The sequence below is a fragment of the Nestor notabilis genome, unplaced genomic scaffold, assembly GCF_000696875.1.
Source record: "Nestor notabilis isolate BGI_N333 unplaced genomic scaffold, ASM69687v1 scaffold15849, whole genome shotgun sequence".
Lineage (NCBI taxonomy): Eukaryota > Metazoa > Chordata > Aves > Psittaciformes > Psittacidae > Nestor > Nestor notabilis.
The window spans coordinates 695-16,232 of record NW_009942527.1 but is presented as its reverse complement, the minus strand read 5'-3'; the positions used below and the strand labels follow the sequence as shown (position 1 = coordinate 16,232).

At 38.0% G+C, this 15,538-nt stretch overlaps 1 protein-coding gene across 1 annotated transcript; it reads right to left on the bottom strand.

Annotated features, from left to right (window-relative positions):
• Positions 1–2,564: 2,564 nt before the first annotated feature.
• ESF1 (ESF1, nucleolar pre-rRNA processing protein, homolog (S. cerevisiae)) lies at positions 2,565–15,146 on the bottom strand (the record flags this gene model as incomplete). The annotated part of the gene is made up of 8 exons (XM_010021453.1): positions 14,468–15,146; positions 13,316–13,704; positions 12,405–12,518; positions 11,532–11,632; positions 9,867–10,019; positions 8,190–8,304; positions 7,102–7,240; positions 2,565–2,726 (listed from the first exon to the last, which is right to left on the bottom strand). Coding segments are annotated over exons 1-8 (1,852 nt in total), but the record flags the coding sequence as incomplete, so codon positions are not given.
• Between the last annotated feature and the right edge of the window lie 392 nt (positions 15,147–15,538).

Here is a 15,538-nt window from a genome sequence, read left to right as displayed (position 1 = left end):
ATATATATGAAAAATAAATCTCTTTTTCAGGTGTGCAGGACTTCCTCACCAAGTGCAGCCTGAAATCAGTAATGACCAAAGTGTCGCCATACATTAGACTGGAAAGCAAAACACTCGTCTTCACTTTCAGGACTTGGACAAAAACATTTTGCAGGTACTAACAGTGGTATTGACAGACCTCCTGGAGGGGAATAGTCTAACTAGCAAAGGCAAGTGAACACTTCTGTGATTTCCAGAACCTCTGCTCATTGATAATACTCTAACTTTTTCAGGGTAAGAAATGAGGAAATGCTAACATAGACTGCAAAACCATAGCTGCTAAACTGACATCAAATACTATAAACTACCACTGCAAACTTCACATACACGTTCAACCCACCATTATATGAACAAATATGACCCAGTGCACAGAATTCCAACTGACTTGCAACGAAGTCAGTCATATTTATCAGGATAGGGTGTTTTGTTTGTTTGCTGGGGGGTTTTTTTCCTATCCTTTCCATCCCACGTTCAACAGACATAAGGATGTAGCAAAAGTCCCGGGAGCCCCACAAGAAGGTGCAGTAAGGAAGAGGCTGGACTAGATGTCACATGGAACAAATGCAATTCTCTAAAGTCAAGTTCCATTGTAAAGAAACAGGGAGCCCGTGTATCAGGAAACTGGATTCCATCTCTACTATACTTCCTAAATGTTAATATAATTCACTTGTAACATGCAAGGGAGTTTTAAGAGGTAGAGCCTTTCAGAAAACTTCCTGCTCAACATGTGCAAGGGAGACTACAGAGCATCCTTCAAGTCTCTCTTAAAACAATTTCCCATCTACTCCTATGCATGGTTTGCCCTAGATTTCTAACTATGTCACCACATTATGTTACTTAGACATTTTTATGTTACAGGACTTCATTCATACAATTTGCAAGATTCTTTGGAAGACAGACTGTATAACAAAACAAACATGTTTTGTAGAACAACACAAAAAATGAGAGCTTTTCTAATTGTTCAGACAATGCCTCGTCTACATAAATACAGAACACATTCCCAGCAGCAATTGTTTTGACTGTGGTTTCCACCTTCAGCCTAAAAAGTGGCAACAAAAAACTCTTTGTAAAAATCTTGTAATAGCTACCTATGTATGAAGCTGATTTGCCTTGACTGCTCAGTGGCACAAGGAATTAAAGCTACGAAGTGAGTAGCATCGAGAAAGGAAATAGTGACACAGTGTGGACAGCTGAAGTAAAACATGACAGTACAGCTGTGCTAGGAAGCATTGCCCAGTCGCACACGATACATGCTTTCTCTAACAGGTTTTGGGAGAATTCATGCCAGAAATGACTAGAATTCTATCAGCACAACTGAAAACACCCAACTGTTTTTAACGCCAGTGTATACTTTTGAATACAGGTCTTACCAAGAACTAGGAATAAAACAATTCCATTCAGTTCAGTGACTCAGTACAGACCAGAAGAGGATTTAAGAAGGGAGCATTTATATTCAACAGAAGTTACCTGAGCGAATTCAGAGTAATATTAGTGTATATATCATATAATTAGATATTGCATTTCCTAGCTGGAATTAAACCACCAGTAGTGAAGGGGCTGGATTTTAGCATCTCTCTGGTCTCAGTATGTACAGAAACATCAGGCTGTGTCCTTACATAGCCTGCAGTGCTACACCTACTCAACCAACACTTGCTGCCCCTGAAGAAGTAATGTCACATATCCCTAGTCTTCTGAAAGCATGATTCAACCCTCTGAGCATTCACCAAATGCTTCCATTTGCCTATCTGACTTGCTAACTCAGTGGAAAAGATACAGAGTTTTTCTTCTTCTGCAAAGTAGTTCTGTCATTTCAGCAAACAAAATTAAGCTTGCAAAGATATTGACCAAGTCCCAGGGCTGGTACAGGCAGTCATAATGAGCCCTGGGCAAGGATCAAGGATACATGAAATACAAAAATCAGTCTGAATGTCTTTTAATCACAAAGGGAAAAAACGAGACCTTGGTTTCCAGATCTCAGGGTAAGTTCTGCTGGGATGCTGTATGGTGAGGTTACTTTTAATTTCCAGATGAAAATCTGGATGTCACTATCCCCCAATTTTAATTCCTGGCAGCTTTCTCTCACAGAGCAGTCTCACTGGAAGCTCAGACTTCTCCCTTCTGTGTTCCTCCAGATCTTCAGTATTATATAAGCAAGATTTTCAAACTATTCTCCTCTAATTTTATGCTGTTTCCAAATCATGCTGGTTTGCATTTTATAAGTGCAGGTATGTTTTATGACTCTATGGCAAACACACAAATGCTGTTCAAGAAAATCTATGAAGTGATGAATGCTCACTAAAAAACCTGGCAAAAAATAAACTACAAAGAGCAGCTTACTGCTGAGGAACTGAGTTGAGTCATGTTATTTCTTCTATTTCCCTCATTGTAATCCATCTGGATTTAAATTTATGGCAAAAAAAAGGTCAGTTTCTACTACTATAAATCCAACACCTTACAATATATCCCTGTTAACAGGCCAACACTGCATATCCTCCAAGCTAGTAAAAGAAAAAAATAAACCTTACCTGGAACCCATTTAACCTCCATTCCTATATCCTTTTCTTCCTGTTTTTTCTCTTTTTCTTGGATACTTTGCAAAAGTTGTCTGTACTTGGCAATTTGCTCTTCATCATCTTTTTGGCTTTTCCTGGGTTTGTCATCTTCCATTTCATGAGCTACGTCACCATCTAGAAATTGAGAGTTAAGCTATCACAGCCAGTCTCATGAAAGGGATCAACTGAAGTTAATGTTTAGGGAACACAACTAAGGCACATACACAGTGGCATGCTGCTTTGAAGACCAAGAAGAAAAATAAGCCATTTTGTTGTTTTATCTTCCTAGAGCCATGTGAAATTAAAAGTAAAGCTATAGGGGATGGGAAATGAAATAATCCTTAGTCAAATGCTCTCTTGAAAATGGTTAAGTAAGGGGCTACCAATTTGCATTTATCACTGGTTTTGCTAGTTTTGATGGGAGAAATTTAAGTGATGATGTATATTGTCGTACTTTCCCATTTAGATAAAACATGCATTTCTTAGTTTTAAAACAAACGTTCAACATCACCTTCAAATAAACCCTTAAGAGCCTTTTCATTCTGTAAGCAAATAAAGAACACTTGAGAACAGCTGTAAGAAAGGAAAGTGAGCTGAATACATTGTCAAAGGTTGTTCAGAGTTCAAATAACCTTGTCACTAGCTTTCAACCATCACGCTGCATTGTACAACACAAGGAACCACTTTCTGATGGATATTAAGGCAGCAATGCTTCCTGCCAGTAGCTTCTTCAAAGACTTTTTCTACAAAACACACAAAAAGCCCAGAAAGCCAACCCTATCCTGGGCTGCATCAAAAGGAGCATGACCAGCCCATCAGAGGAGGCGATCCTGCCCCTCTACTCTGCTCTTGTGAGACCTCACTTGGAGTATCGTGTCCAGGTCTGGGGTCCTCAACATAAAAAGGACATGGAGCTGTTGGAGCAAGTCCAGAGGAGGCCACGAGGATGATAAGAGGACTGGAGCACCTCCCCTATGAAGACAGGCTGAGAAAGTGGGGGCTGTTCAGCCTGGAGAAGAGAAGCCGCGTGGAGACCTCAGAGCAGCTTCCAGTGTCTGAAGGGGGCTACGAGGATGCCGGAGAGGGACTCTTCATCAGGGACTGCAGTGACAGGACAAGGGGTGATGGGTTCAAACTTCGGGGTAGGTAATCTAAATAAGCTTATTCAAAGCATATCACAGAAGACATCTTTTTGCAAGATATTTTTCAGGGAGGCAGGGCTCTACACAGAGTTCCCTACAAGCCTGACAGTGTTCAACAAGTGCCTGAACAACCCTTAGATATATGGTTTAACTTTTAGGTTTCCACGTGCAGAGTCAGAACTTGGACTCTATGATCCTTATGGGTCCTTCCAACTTAGGATATTCTACGAATATACCATCAGGAACAACTAATTACAAATACACTGATAGAAGTATTTTGTCATATGGTCTATGCAGGTATTCTGTCTGGTGTGCAAAACAGAACAGCAGGAAAGATGGTGCTCTGCAAAGATTAAAATAACCCAAACAAAATGAGAACAAAATCTTAGGCATAAACCCTAGAATGCTTAATTTGAAGCATCATTTAAAATGCCATACACTAAGTCACTGGTGCTTATGGTCAAAATAGTATTTATGGACTTGATGCACACCACGAATGCTTCCTAACTTGAACAAATAGTAACAGAAAATCCAGATGCAATAATAAAGGATACTTTGTGCCAGGAACCACAACACACCAGATCACTGAAATACTTGACATTACAGAACAGCAGCTCTATAATGGTAACACTAACATGCATGCTGTGCATATTTTAAGTTAAAAAATTCCATTAAAAAAGATTAGAATGGGCCAGCAAAAACCTGTTTATAAATAAAACATTTTAATAAATTAAAAAAATTGTGAATAAAAGTCCAGGACATTTTTTTGCATCTTATCACACTCCTACATTTCCATTCAAGCAGCTGACACTGATTTTTCCCATTTGTGCCACGTAATTCTGCTGGATGGAACGCTGTCAGATGGAATCCTGGTTTGTATCACATAACTGAAGGGATAAAAAGGTCAGGAACGCGTTCAAGACATGAACATAATGAGGACATTAGAGGAACATAATTCCTCTATGAATAACTTACTTTTCAGAACCAGTAGAATCTAGACATGTCCAGGTTTAAGATTTATTAGTGTGGTAAGATTACTTAAGGTCAGTTTCTTTTCCTTCCCAGCAATGTGAGTTTACTTCTTAAGATTTCTCAAGTGTTGCTCACTTCGAGACATTTGCTTTCATCGCCACCCTACTACAGATGCTATTCTTTAACTTGGTGGTAGCCTTGTACATAATAGAAGTTGGAAATACTTTCCTCTGGATCTACTGCTCCCATTTAAATACTTCACTAAGCATTACTAGAGAAACTAAAGCTCGTGGAGCAGTTGATAAGTGTGTATTTATGTAAGATAAGAAGCAAACGGACATTAACCTTGCCAAGATATTGCCAAACTGAGTTTGCTGCCAGAAGATTTCCCAACTTTATAACCAGAAAAATCTGCAATGTTCTTTGCATGCTCCAAACTCACCTTTGACTGCAGCTAGCTGCTTTACTGCAGTATAAATCAATTTTAACATCTGTTTGAAAGACCTGATTAAAGCTCAGTGAAATTTTCTTTAGCTTGTAATTTTGGTTATACATATCATTAATTAAGAGCAGACTGAATTTTAGAGTAAAAACGAGCAAGGTAATTCAGGGATTTACATGTTGGTGCACCATACAGAGAAGATTTACGCACCTAATCAAGTTAGGTGACATTCTCTTTATATTCTTAAGTACGTGAGTCAAAAGCATTTGAAAGATGTCACTACTACACTCTAAAGTTCCCTTAAATATCTTCTGCTGCTTACATCTCCCCTTCCTATTTAAGACCTGTATCTTAGGAATACCAAAAGGCCTGTAGCACAGCTTTTCTCCACTGCCATTCACATTCCCCTGGTTACCCAAGAAGAGATACTGCTGGAGTCGAGAAGCTCTGTACATTTACAGCTCCCTCAGGACCTTCTAAAGTTCTGAAGCACATTCAACACCCTGTCTAGGCTGTTCCAACAAGCACAGTCTTTGGGCAGCTTGTGCAGTATCTCGTTGCTCTGCAGTATCTCCTTGCCCTGCAGAGACTTTAATATGTATAGGGGACCATGAAGAGGACAAAACAGTATATTAATCTATAAATAGATTTCTGTAGTGAGCATTGTACCTAATTCATTTAGTCATTAACCACTCCACATTTCAAACCAGGACTTGTCCTTTGAAAAGGAAGCTCCTCCAGTTCTACTGAAAATAATTTTTTCATTAATAATGAAGAGATTAAAGTAGATATTGCTGAATTTGACAAAGAAATTATAAGGCAGCCTGAAGAAAAGAAAGAGGGGTAGAAGGTGAAAAAAAAAGGGGGAAGAAAATGATTTTACACTCAGAGGTGCAAGCTCCTATTCAGAAAGCAGCTATTCAGGGGATCAAGCATTAGGATTAACTGCTAATCCCTACCATTTGGCAATTTTTGACAAGTGTTACTCAGACTTCAATGAAAGGCAGCAGGTCTTCATTCAGCACTGAATGAAAAGTATAGCTACTACATTCTCTACATAATTCATCCAAATGTATGATGAAAAGCAGCTTTTCTTTAACAGATCTATCATGTCAGCAATAAAGAAAATACGCCATAATTGATGCTACTTGAATCACTCCAATTATAATCATTAAGATTGGTTTAATCACACATTCACTGCATCAGGTAAAGAGATTTTGCAGTACAAAAAAAATGAAAGCCAGAGAGCTTTTCCAAAGCTAAGGTTATAATACTGAAGCGAAACTCTCATTAACAAATCTAGTAAACTTGCAGTAAGTAACTCCATACTCAACTAACATACTTAGTCTTTGAAAAGAATGTAGTAACTTTGGGGTCATACTAGTGATTATTACTTATAATGAATCTCAACTGCGGCTTTAAAGATACCATTTTAAAACCTTGTATGTGTGTTTTCTTACCATGTATAAAGAACACTGGAAAAGTGTATTTAACTCGAACATTCAAAAAAGGAAATGAAAAGGAATGTCAGGTTCCACTAAATTTAAAGAACTCTACAGCTTTCACATTAACATGTCTAACTCACAAGTATTGTCAAAAATGTTCAGCATCTGTCAATCTGTTGATGTTCTGTCATCAATTCATTCATTTCCTAATTGAAAAAGGGGGTGGGAAACCACCAATGTGCTCACTAGCAATTTACCTCCACCTTTAAGTCACACACAGAGAAAGGAAGTCTATGGCAGTTTCAGAGATGTTTAGCTCTGGAAGAAAGGTAGGTTGTTTTCGTAGCAGAACCTGACCACAGCTTTTATACAATGAGCATAATATTGTCCCTATGAAAGTCAACAACATTCAAAGCCTTTTCTAAAGATAGGAAATTAGATATTTACAGAACTCGTGTTCCAAACACTGCAGCTAATGATTTGTGGACAACATTTATCAAAGTAAGTACCTTGCTGCTCTTCCTCCTCCTCTTCACTAGATGAGGCCAAATAAGCTTGAAAATCCATGTCAAGAAGTTCCTCTTTGTTAAAAGTTCTGCTAAGTGACGTTACTCGTTCATGATCTGTCTCATCCCATGTGATATCTACCTTGAAAATAAAAATGCCACTTGTAGAGGCTGAAACACTAAAACATTGTAACTCTGTCTTTTTAGGGAAAATTATCTGATGCTTTCCATTTAAGAAGCAATGCAAACCTGTTACTGATGTTCTTTAAAACAATGTACTAAATAACAACAATGTACTAAAATAAATTTGATTACACCTTTTTAGAATTTGTGCTACCATTGAGTTTCAAGGAGTTTTAACTACATAAAAGAATGAAGTCTCCGCATGCACTGAAGGGTTCTGTAACAACAGGTCACAAAACACACAGTGTTTGTAAGCCAAACCTCCTCTGTGGCAGCAGATACTGGTGTTGATGCAGCATCAACTCTTTTCCTCTGCCAGCAGCAACTCATTCCTGGAATTACGCACGGATTGCAGTGGGGACAACAAAAGCGTTTGCGCAACTGCACCCTCAACCAGGAGGTCAAACAGATCTGGCTGAAAAGTGATCCAGCAGAAACTACTTATTTCTCAACTAATCACGTCTCCAATCCGGTTCACTTCATGGCCACATGGAAGTTTTGGCTGTCACATAAGAGAGCCGGAATGAATAGCAACAAAGAGGGGAGGCAACTGTTTAAGCCTGCCACTACCACCAAAAAGGCTCTTGTTGCCACAAATAGCAAATTAGAAGATTTAACTGTGAATAACAAAGTAATTCCATGTGCAACTTGTAACAGAGGTATAATGAGGTCAAAGTACAGTATTTAATTTGTAACAAAGAAGCTGAATCTCTTTTAAAATCCAAAACTCGAGCTTATTTATGGAGTTGCAACTTGAGGCTCTGTAACACGCTTACATCTTTTCATGTTTGATGTCCTTATTTTGAAATTGTGAAGATAATCAGGAATCTTTTCCCCATGACTTATTTATAAGCTGACAATAAAACTAAACAAATTAGAACAACATTACAAAACCATTGTAAAGATACCTTTGATGTTCCCATAGCAGCAGATGTGAAGTACTTTGGTTTATACATAGCTACGTTCACTTCTGAGGCTTCATCTTTTGGCTTATCATCAAATGTAACGTTATCCGGAATAAATCTTAAAGGCAAATAAAACATGTTATTATTCAAATACACTGAGAAATGTCATAGTACAAACAGTCTAAGCTTTTCATGAGTATGGTACATCAGCACAAAAGAATTTGCTAACAGGAAAAGCCGGTAAAGCCTGAAAAAGAAACATAAGAAACGGACAAATACTCCACACATGTAAGATTAACTGGTTGGCTTCTGCACAGCTATTCCACAGGTTTTCGATGTGTAACACCACCATGTTGGAGAAGTAAACTAAACAACATTCAGCATGGTATTAGCAGGGTCAGGGGTGGGTTCTGGGGTGGTTTTGTTTAAGAACCACCTTTTCAGGAAGCTTAATATTAAAAATTCCAAATTAAAAAAATGAAGAAAATAGGATTTGGAAACAGATAAATTAAAAAGATATCAAAACATTTTAGGAACTGGTATATCTTTAACATTACAATTAGCAGGAAAAAAAACAGGTTAAAAAGACCCAAATCTTTTTTTACACGTGATGGGTAACAACAGAAGTAACACCAATCCTTTGTACACTACATGACAAAGTACTTGGGCCCTTGTATTTTTTACATCATTGCAAATGTGATGAATGCTACTCAACATTAAAATGTAACAACGTACAAGATAAGATTTCTCCAACGCTTTTCCTAAACAGCCATGTCTGTTGGAAACCATTCTCTCTGTTTAGAAGCTTGAAAAGTTACATGCTTAAGGCCAGACTGGACAGAGCCTTGGGCGACATAGTTTAGTGTGTGGTGTCCCTGCTCATGGCAGGGGAGTTGGAACTAGATGATCTTAAGGTCCTTTCCAACCCTAACTGTTCTATGATTCTATGAAATTAATTAAGTTCCTCTAGAAAGTTACTGGAAGAAAAAAACCTTATCTCAGACTTCCAAACATGCCCGTAACACAGGCTCCAGCAGACAAAGCCAGCTTCTGTGAAAACTTACTATGATTTAGTAACCTCCCTTCTGCTCAGACTAGAAGTCTTTATTGTGCAAAAGGAAATACTAACAACAAAGCACAAACATAAATTAAAATTCTTTCCTTCCCAAACGTGACTTTTGAAATACTAGAGCTTCCAGCTCATTCACAGGGGCTAGCATGTTAATCTATTGCAGCTTCATGACAACAGCAGCAATATTTTGCTCTGTGGTGAGCAACCCTGAAAAAAAACACTTCTGGACCCTTGGGGAAAGAAAACGAGTGTAGGGGGAAACCCAACCAGAACCAGTATATGTTGCTTTGTTTCCTAAATTCTACCACTTTACTTAATTGTACCAAAAGGTGGAAGATGCAACCGGAACATTTTACCTGACTTCTCTGAGAATAATCTCTCTATGCAGAGATCCTCTCAAACTTTCTGTATTCCAGTAAAAATGCTCAGGAAGAAGTTAAAAAAAAAACCCAAACGAATCAAAGACAAACTTAACAACTAACTGGATGCCCAATTGATTTACATATCATTTTGGTTACAGAGTAAAGACAACATCATTTACTCAGAATTATTTTAAATTGGCTTTAATTCTCCCAACCCAACATGTAAGAAGTCGTTGCTGGAGTTACCTCAGATCTATAAAAGAACAGCTACTTTCAAACTCCAGTCCATCACATTCCTCATAAATTTTATTGGCTGTTTCAGGAGAATCACATTCTACCACTGCATAGAAGTATTTCAGTCGCTTAAATTGATATTCCCGCAGTTTTTCCCTGTAAAGCCTGTAAAAGCAGAAAATACCACAATCAATCAAGCTGGCTTTAGCTTTTCATTTGGAAAATATTTTAATTCAACTCATTAAAAATACGCACCGTTCAAACACTCTCCTAATCTTATAATAAGACTAGATGTTAAACAGCATGAAGTTTCACCAGTATCTAATCAGTTTACTCTTGAGTTCACTAAAGCAAAAAGACTAATTCACTCAGTGTTATTAAACGTACACTTTGTGTATCTGACTCTGCTCCCCACAGGTTAGGGTCCCTGTGCAGGGCATAGAGTAGCACCTCCATAAGCATTTAAGGTAATGTTTAATAGTTCCTATCAAGTTGTTTGCAATTATCTTGTCTCTTAACAAGGCTGATAAAAAGGGTGTTCATATGTAAGTAAGGGTATACATTTAGAACAATAAGAGAAGCTGAGAATCTATATGGACAGGGCTGCAGATCCTCATGCTACAGAGAGGCAGTGCAGGAGTAGTAAGTAAGAAAGCAGTATGGGTAAGGAAAGGAGTTGGGATGCTAACTTGGGTAGCACAGGTGTTGGTGTCACACAAGATGACAGCAAGAGTTAAGCAAAGCAGAAAAGGGACTGAGGAGTGGATGAAGGACTGAGGAAGGATGGCAGGAGGATGATCGCAGGCCTGAGATCCTGTCCTGTGAATTTGAATGATACATGCACAGGTATCTCTGTATTTCTGTTTGTTGTATTCCAGATGCTTTAGAGCCAACTGAGCAGTAAACCTAACACTTCAGGATGCACCGTGATGCACACAGTGAAGCTGACTTCAGAATTCACTGCAAGTTCATCATACATCTCCCTGATGCATTAGAGGCTTTCTTCAAGAGGGATCTGCACTTATTTTAGAAGCATCCAGATTTTACAAATATAGGGCAGTCCACAGGGTGTATTATACAAAATTTCCAAACATCTGGAAAATCTGGGAAAAAAATATAAAAGCAAAACCTCTCAAGTTCCATACAGGCAAGACCTTCAAGCAGAATAAAAGGAAAAACAAGAAGACATGCCTGAAGAAGCCTGGACAATGGTAGGCCTGACGAGCGTAGCCTAGTAAGCCAGAGCTGCTGCTGGGGGCATTCAAGAAATCTCAATCTGGGAATTCTTGGCCTAAACTAAGATCCTTGTAGATTACACAGATAAAATTTCTGACAGTAAGCAAAGGGAGCTCACTGCATGAGTGGCAATTTGTAGAGGAGAAATACTACATTAAGTTCTACACGCATTTGTGCCATTTATTACTCCAATGGGCTACATAATCAAAATGTTGACCTCGCTTATCAACAAGCAAATCTTCTCAAGTCTGATCATAATGCATTTATTTAATGCACTGATAATGAGCCAGGACCAGTTATAAAACACCCCTTGAAAAAAGTTATAAAATTAAGGTGTCCACAGGAGATGTCCATGTACAAACTTTTGGAAACTGAATTTCATTGGGATTTTCATTGAGAATTACACACATTGTATCTCTCAATTGAAGATAAAGTTAATACCCATCATTCTCTGTGGTATTCTCTGGAAGATCAAACAGTTCCACAGGTCCTTTTTGCTCTTCCTCTTTCAATCTCTCTTTTCCAAACTCCGAAGGATAAATCTACAAATACGACAACACAAAAGTAAAGTTTTAACTGTAGCAGCATAATGTACACTAAGAAAAAATATCTCACCAAGCCTTTTACACGTCGTGTTTTTAATCTATAATCAGTAAAGGGTTCAGTTCCATAAACTTCAATACCATCTTAGCTTTAAATTATGAAAAAGACACCAGAATAAACAAACTGCCTATTAGGAATGTGAGTATTTTGGGACAGATGAAGAACAGGAGCCCTAATGTCATTCATTTCACTGTGGCCCTTTTTAGAAAGGGGTGTTTGACTAACATTTCTCAGAAAGGTGGAGGCAGACACTAAAAATGGAAAAATACAACCTAACTGATCCGAATTCAAGCAATTTATTAGTAACTCAAAAGTGGTGAGAAACAAGAAGTGCAATGATAAAAGGGGCTCGGAAGCATTTAGAAATATCCAGATTTAAGGCTGGGTTATCTACCATAAAGACTGCTAAAAATTAAACTAGCCAAGGAAATGTAGTCTCCTCCTACCAGACTTTCACTGTTAGCCTCAAAGGCAACCTCAGAAATAGGAGAGGTTAACAGCTTCGGGCTCTAGCTCTACCAAATACATGCCTGTTACTAAAAAGCAGCACTTTTATTACACAGCAAGTTAAATTTCAACATAATTTCTGATTTATCATGTTAATATCTCATTTGGTTCTTCACAGAACTGTCTTACTTTGTTCTTATTTTGTTGTCTTTTTCTTTTTTAAAACAGTAAAAGCCAGTACTCCTTTTAGAAATCAGGTCTTACCTTAACAGAAAATACTGTTCCTCCTTTGGGCGTGAAAGAATTAAATAGAGCCAGCAAATCCTTAGCCTTCAACCTATCCCAATCCATATTACAAACTGCCAATCGACTTGTAATCTGAACAGAGAGGGGAAAAAAAAGGACATAAAGTTCATAGGTTTAATTCCTGACTGCTGTGGGGAATACATAATTCTCTAGCAGCTATCCTTGGTAAAAATCAAAGTCAGCAATAAATTTTGCTGAAAAAGGAAAAGAAACTTTTTCCTCAAGACTTTGTATCACTTAAGCAAAAACTAGAAGCAGCAATCACCAGAGCAAACAAAAAGCACATAAATAGCAAAGCACTGAAGAATGGACTGCACCAATCACAGATTTAGGAGTGCAGATACAACATCAGCACTTAGAACTTAGTTGTTATCATATGGTTAGTCACAACAGCAACTAGGATCACAGTATCATAACAGCACTAGAGCATTGTGATTTCTTGTGCACTGATTGTGCTCAGTTTTAAAGTCCTACTTCGCTGTCTAATGAACCCTTAACTTCTTAAAGCACGAGTTTAAAAATCAAATATGAAAAAGAAAAGTTAAAAAAATCATATTGAACAAAAATCAGTACTATTTAAACCCTGGGATTTCCAAAAAGCTCAATTCTGTTTGTTCTTTCACCTACAGATAGCCTTTGCTTAGAGGTGAGGGGCGACACCAATGAAATTTGCAAGTCCCATTCTCAGCCAATTTCACCATTACTTGCATTCTATAACTGAAAGGCTAAAAAATCTTTATGAAAAACACTTTCATGGTTTCCTAGGTGAAGGTCGAAATGCAGCGTACATTTCTGATGTTTGTAACTCCTAACAGCATACATTTCTGAGCTTGTCACGTAGCAACTTGTCATGTGCAAAGTATTGTTACCTCATCTCCACGAAGGGCATCTTTATCTAGCTCACGCCACGAATGTTCTATCTCTGGCTCCTTTGGAAAGAGGTCATTTAAATCCTCATCATCCTCCGAGCTCGTTTCAATGTTCCCTATGCCTCTAGCTAGATCAGGCCCACTATCACTTTCTTCATCATCTTCTGAATGACTATCTTCTTCCCCTGTCTCCCCATCATCTTCTGGCTCCTCTTCCTCGCCTGTTTCTCCATCATCTTCTGGCTCGTCCTCTTCCCCTGTTTCCTCATCATCTTCTGGCTCCTCTTCTTCTGATTCTGCACACTCAAAACCATCACTTGCAGAAATATCTTCCTCTAACTGTCTTTTACTAATGTCACTTTGATTGCAGGTGTCTGTGTATGCAGTCACTGAAAGAAAACGAGACATCTATTTTTACGTTGGAATTACATACAATCCTTTACAAGGAGGAAAAAAAATAACCTCTTTTTTTTTTTTTACCACAAAGATTTACAAAACCCCTGAAATGTGTAAAGATGCAGCAACAAATTACATCAGGGAAGTGCCAACAACATAAACAATCAGTATCACCTCTTCAGCTTGTCTGATCTAATGACTCTTTAGGCCCACAATTGTATTATCCATCACAAACTCTAATGAAATACTATTTTGTTATTCTATTTAAATGTATAGAATCAACAGGCAGAAATTTTATTTCAATAACACAGGCTATATGAATGCACAAGTAATAAGAAGGAAGTTTTTCTTTAAGTTACCTGTTCTTGCTAATATCTTTTTATATTAATGGCTTGATGTTGCTATCGCTATGCCTTCAGACATCAAGCCTCGATATGCTTAAGCCTTCATTGTATCTGATCTTATATTTGCTATTCAGTTTGATAAATACAGCAATCTATATGCTACTATACATTTTGCTTTTCTAACTAACCAACAATTTCAGCTCCAGCAATTAAAAGGACATGGATGTTCACAACCTTACTGAAGAGTCAGCACCGACAAAGAGCTAACCAACTCTAATTCTCCAGAACCACTGAATCTGAGTCAGCCAGCTATTTTATGACTGATCTTGCAGAAGTTCTTCCATGGATAAAACAAAGGCAACAACACTCAAGTAAACATAGATTAATTCTACTTGTCATTTGAACAACTAACCTGATCCTTGTCTTTTTCCTCCTACAGAATGGTCCTTCTGGAGAGCTTTAACTGATTTAGTACCACTAGACTGTGAAGAATTTTGCTTGTTTTGAATTGAAATTGATCTTCCTCCTGATGCATTTCCCTGCTTATTTTCCCCTTTGTGTGAAAGGCCCTTGTTTCCCTGAGAAAGCTCAATTTCTGTTGCAGTTTTCTCAGAGTCTTCTTTCAAGTTTAATTTAGATGCCTTTTTTTGTCTTTCACTTTTAAGATTATTTAGCTTTGTCTCTGCTTCACATTCTTGGTCCACCCCTTGTTTGCCTATTTGACCATCAGCAAGTAGCTCTGCAGAATCTGCTTCTCCTTGACGTTTAGGTTTTTTTTTCTTTATTTTCTTTTTAGCACATTCTTTACCATCACTTTCTGAAAGATCAGAGTCAGATTCTGACAGGGCATAAAATTTCCTCAGGTTCTCTGTGGAAGTATAGTTAACAGGACGACCTCTTTTATCCACAGTATACTTCAGCTTAAACTTCTTATCATGAAACATCGCTCGGAATCGCCTGTCAATCTTGATTTTACGCTCTTTGTCAGGCATCTCCCAAAACCTGGGATCCCTGGTAACACAGCTGAAGCGCCCATCGCTCAGTATTTCCTGCTGGGATGACATTTTTGATGCTGTTGAAGACTTGGACATCTACAGTATGGAAAAAAAAACAACGAACAGAAACAGTTAAAAAAACCCTTGTTTAACATAAATTTAGATACACAATGAAAAAAAAAATGAACTAAGCAAACTTAGATTTCTAACCTATGCCTAAAAAGCTCTTTACATAAAACCATACGGAAATTTACATGAGTCACAAATAATCCTGTAACTACCACAGTCTTGGCCACAAACAAATCTTAGCTTCCTCAGATAATGGATATGCAACAAGAAAGACCACACTTGCTCCAGATAGAGCCTGAAGTGATTCCCTACTAATCCCGAACTGGACCTCACACAGCTTCACTGTAAGCCAGACCTCTGCCTTTTACTTCCCACAGGACTAGGGTAGATAGAATCATAGAACCAGCTAGGTTTGAAGA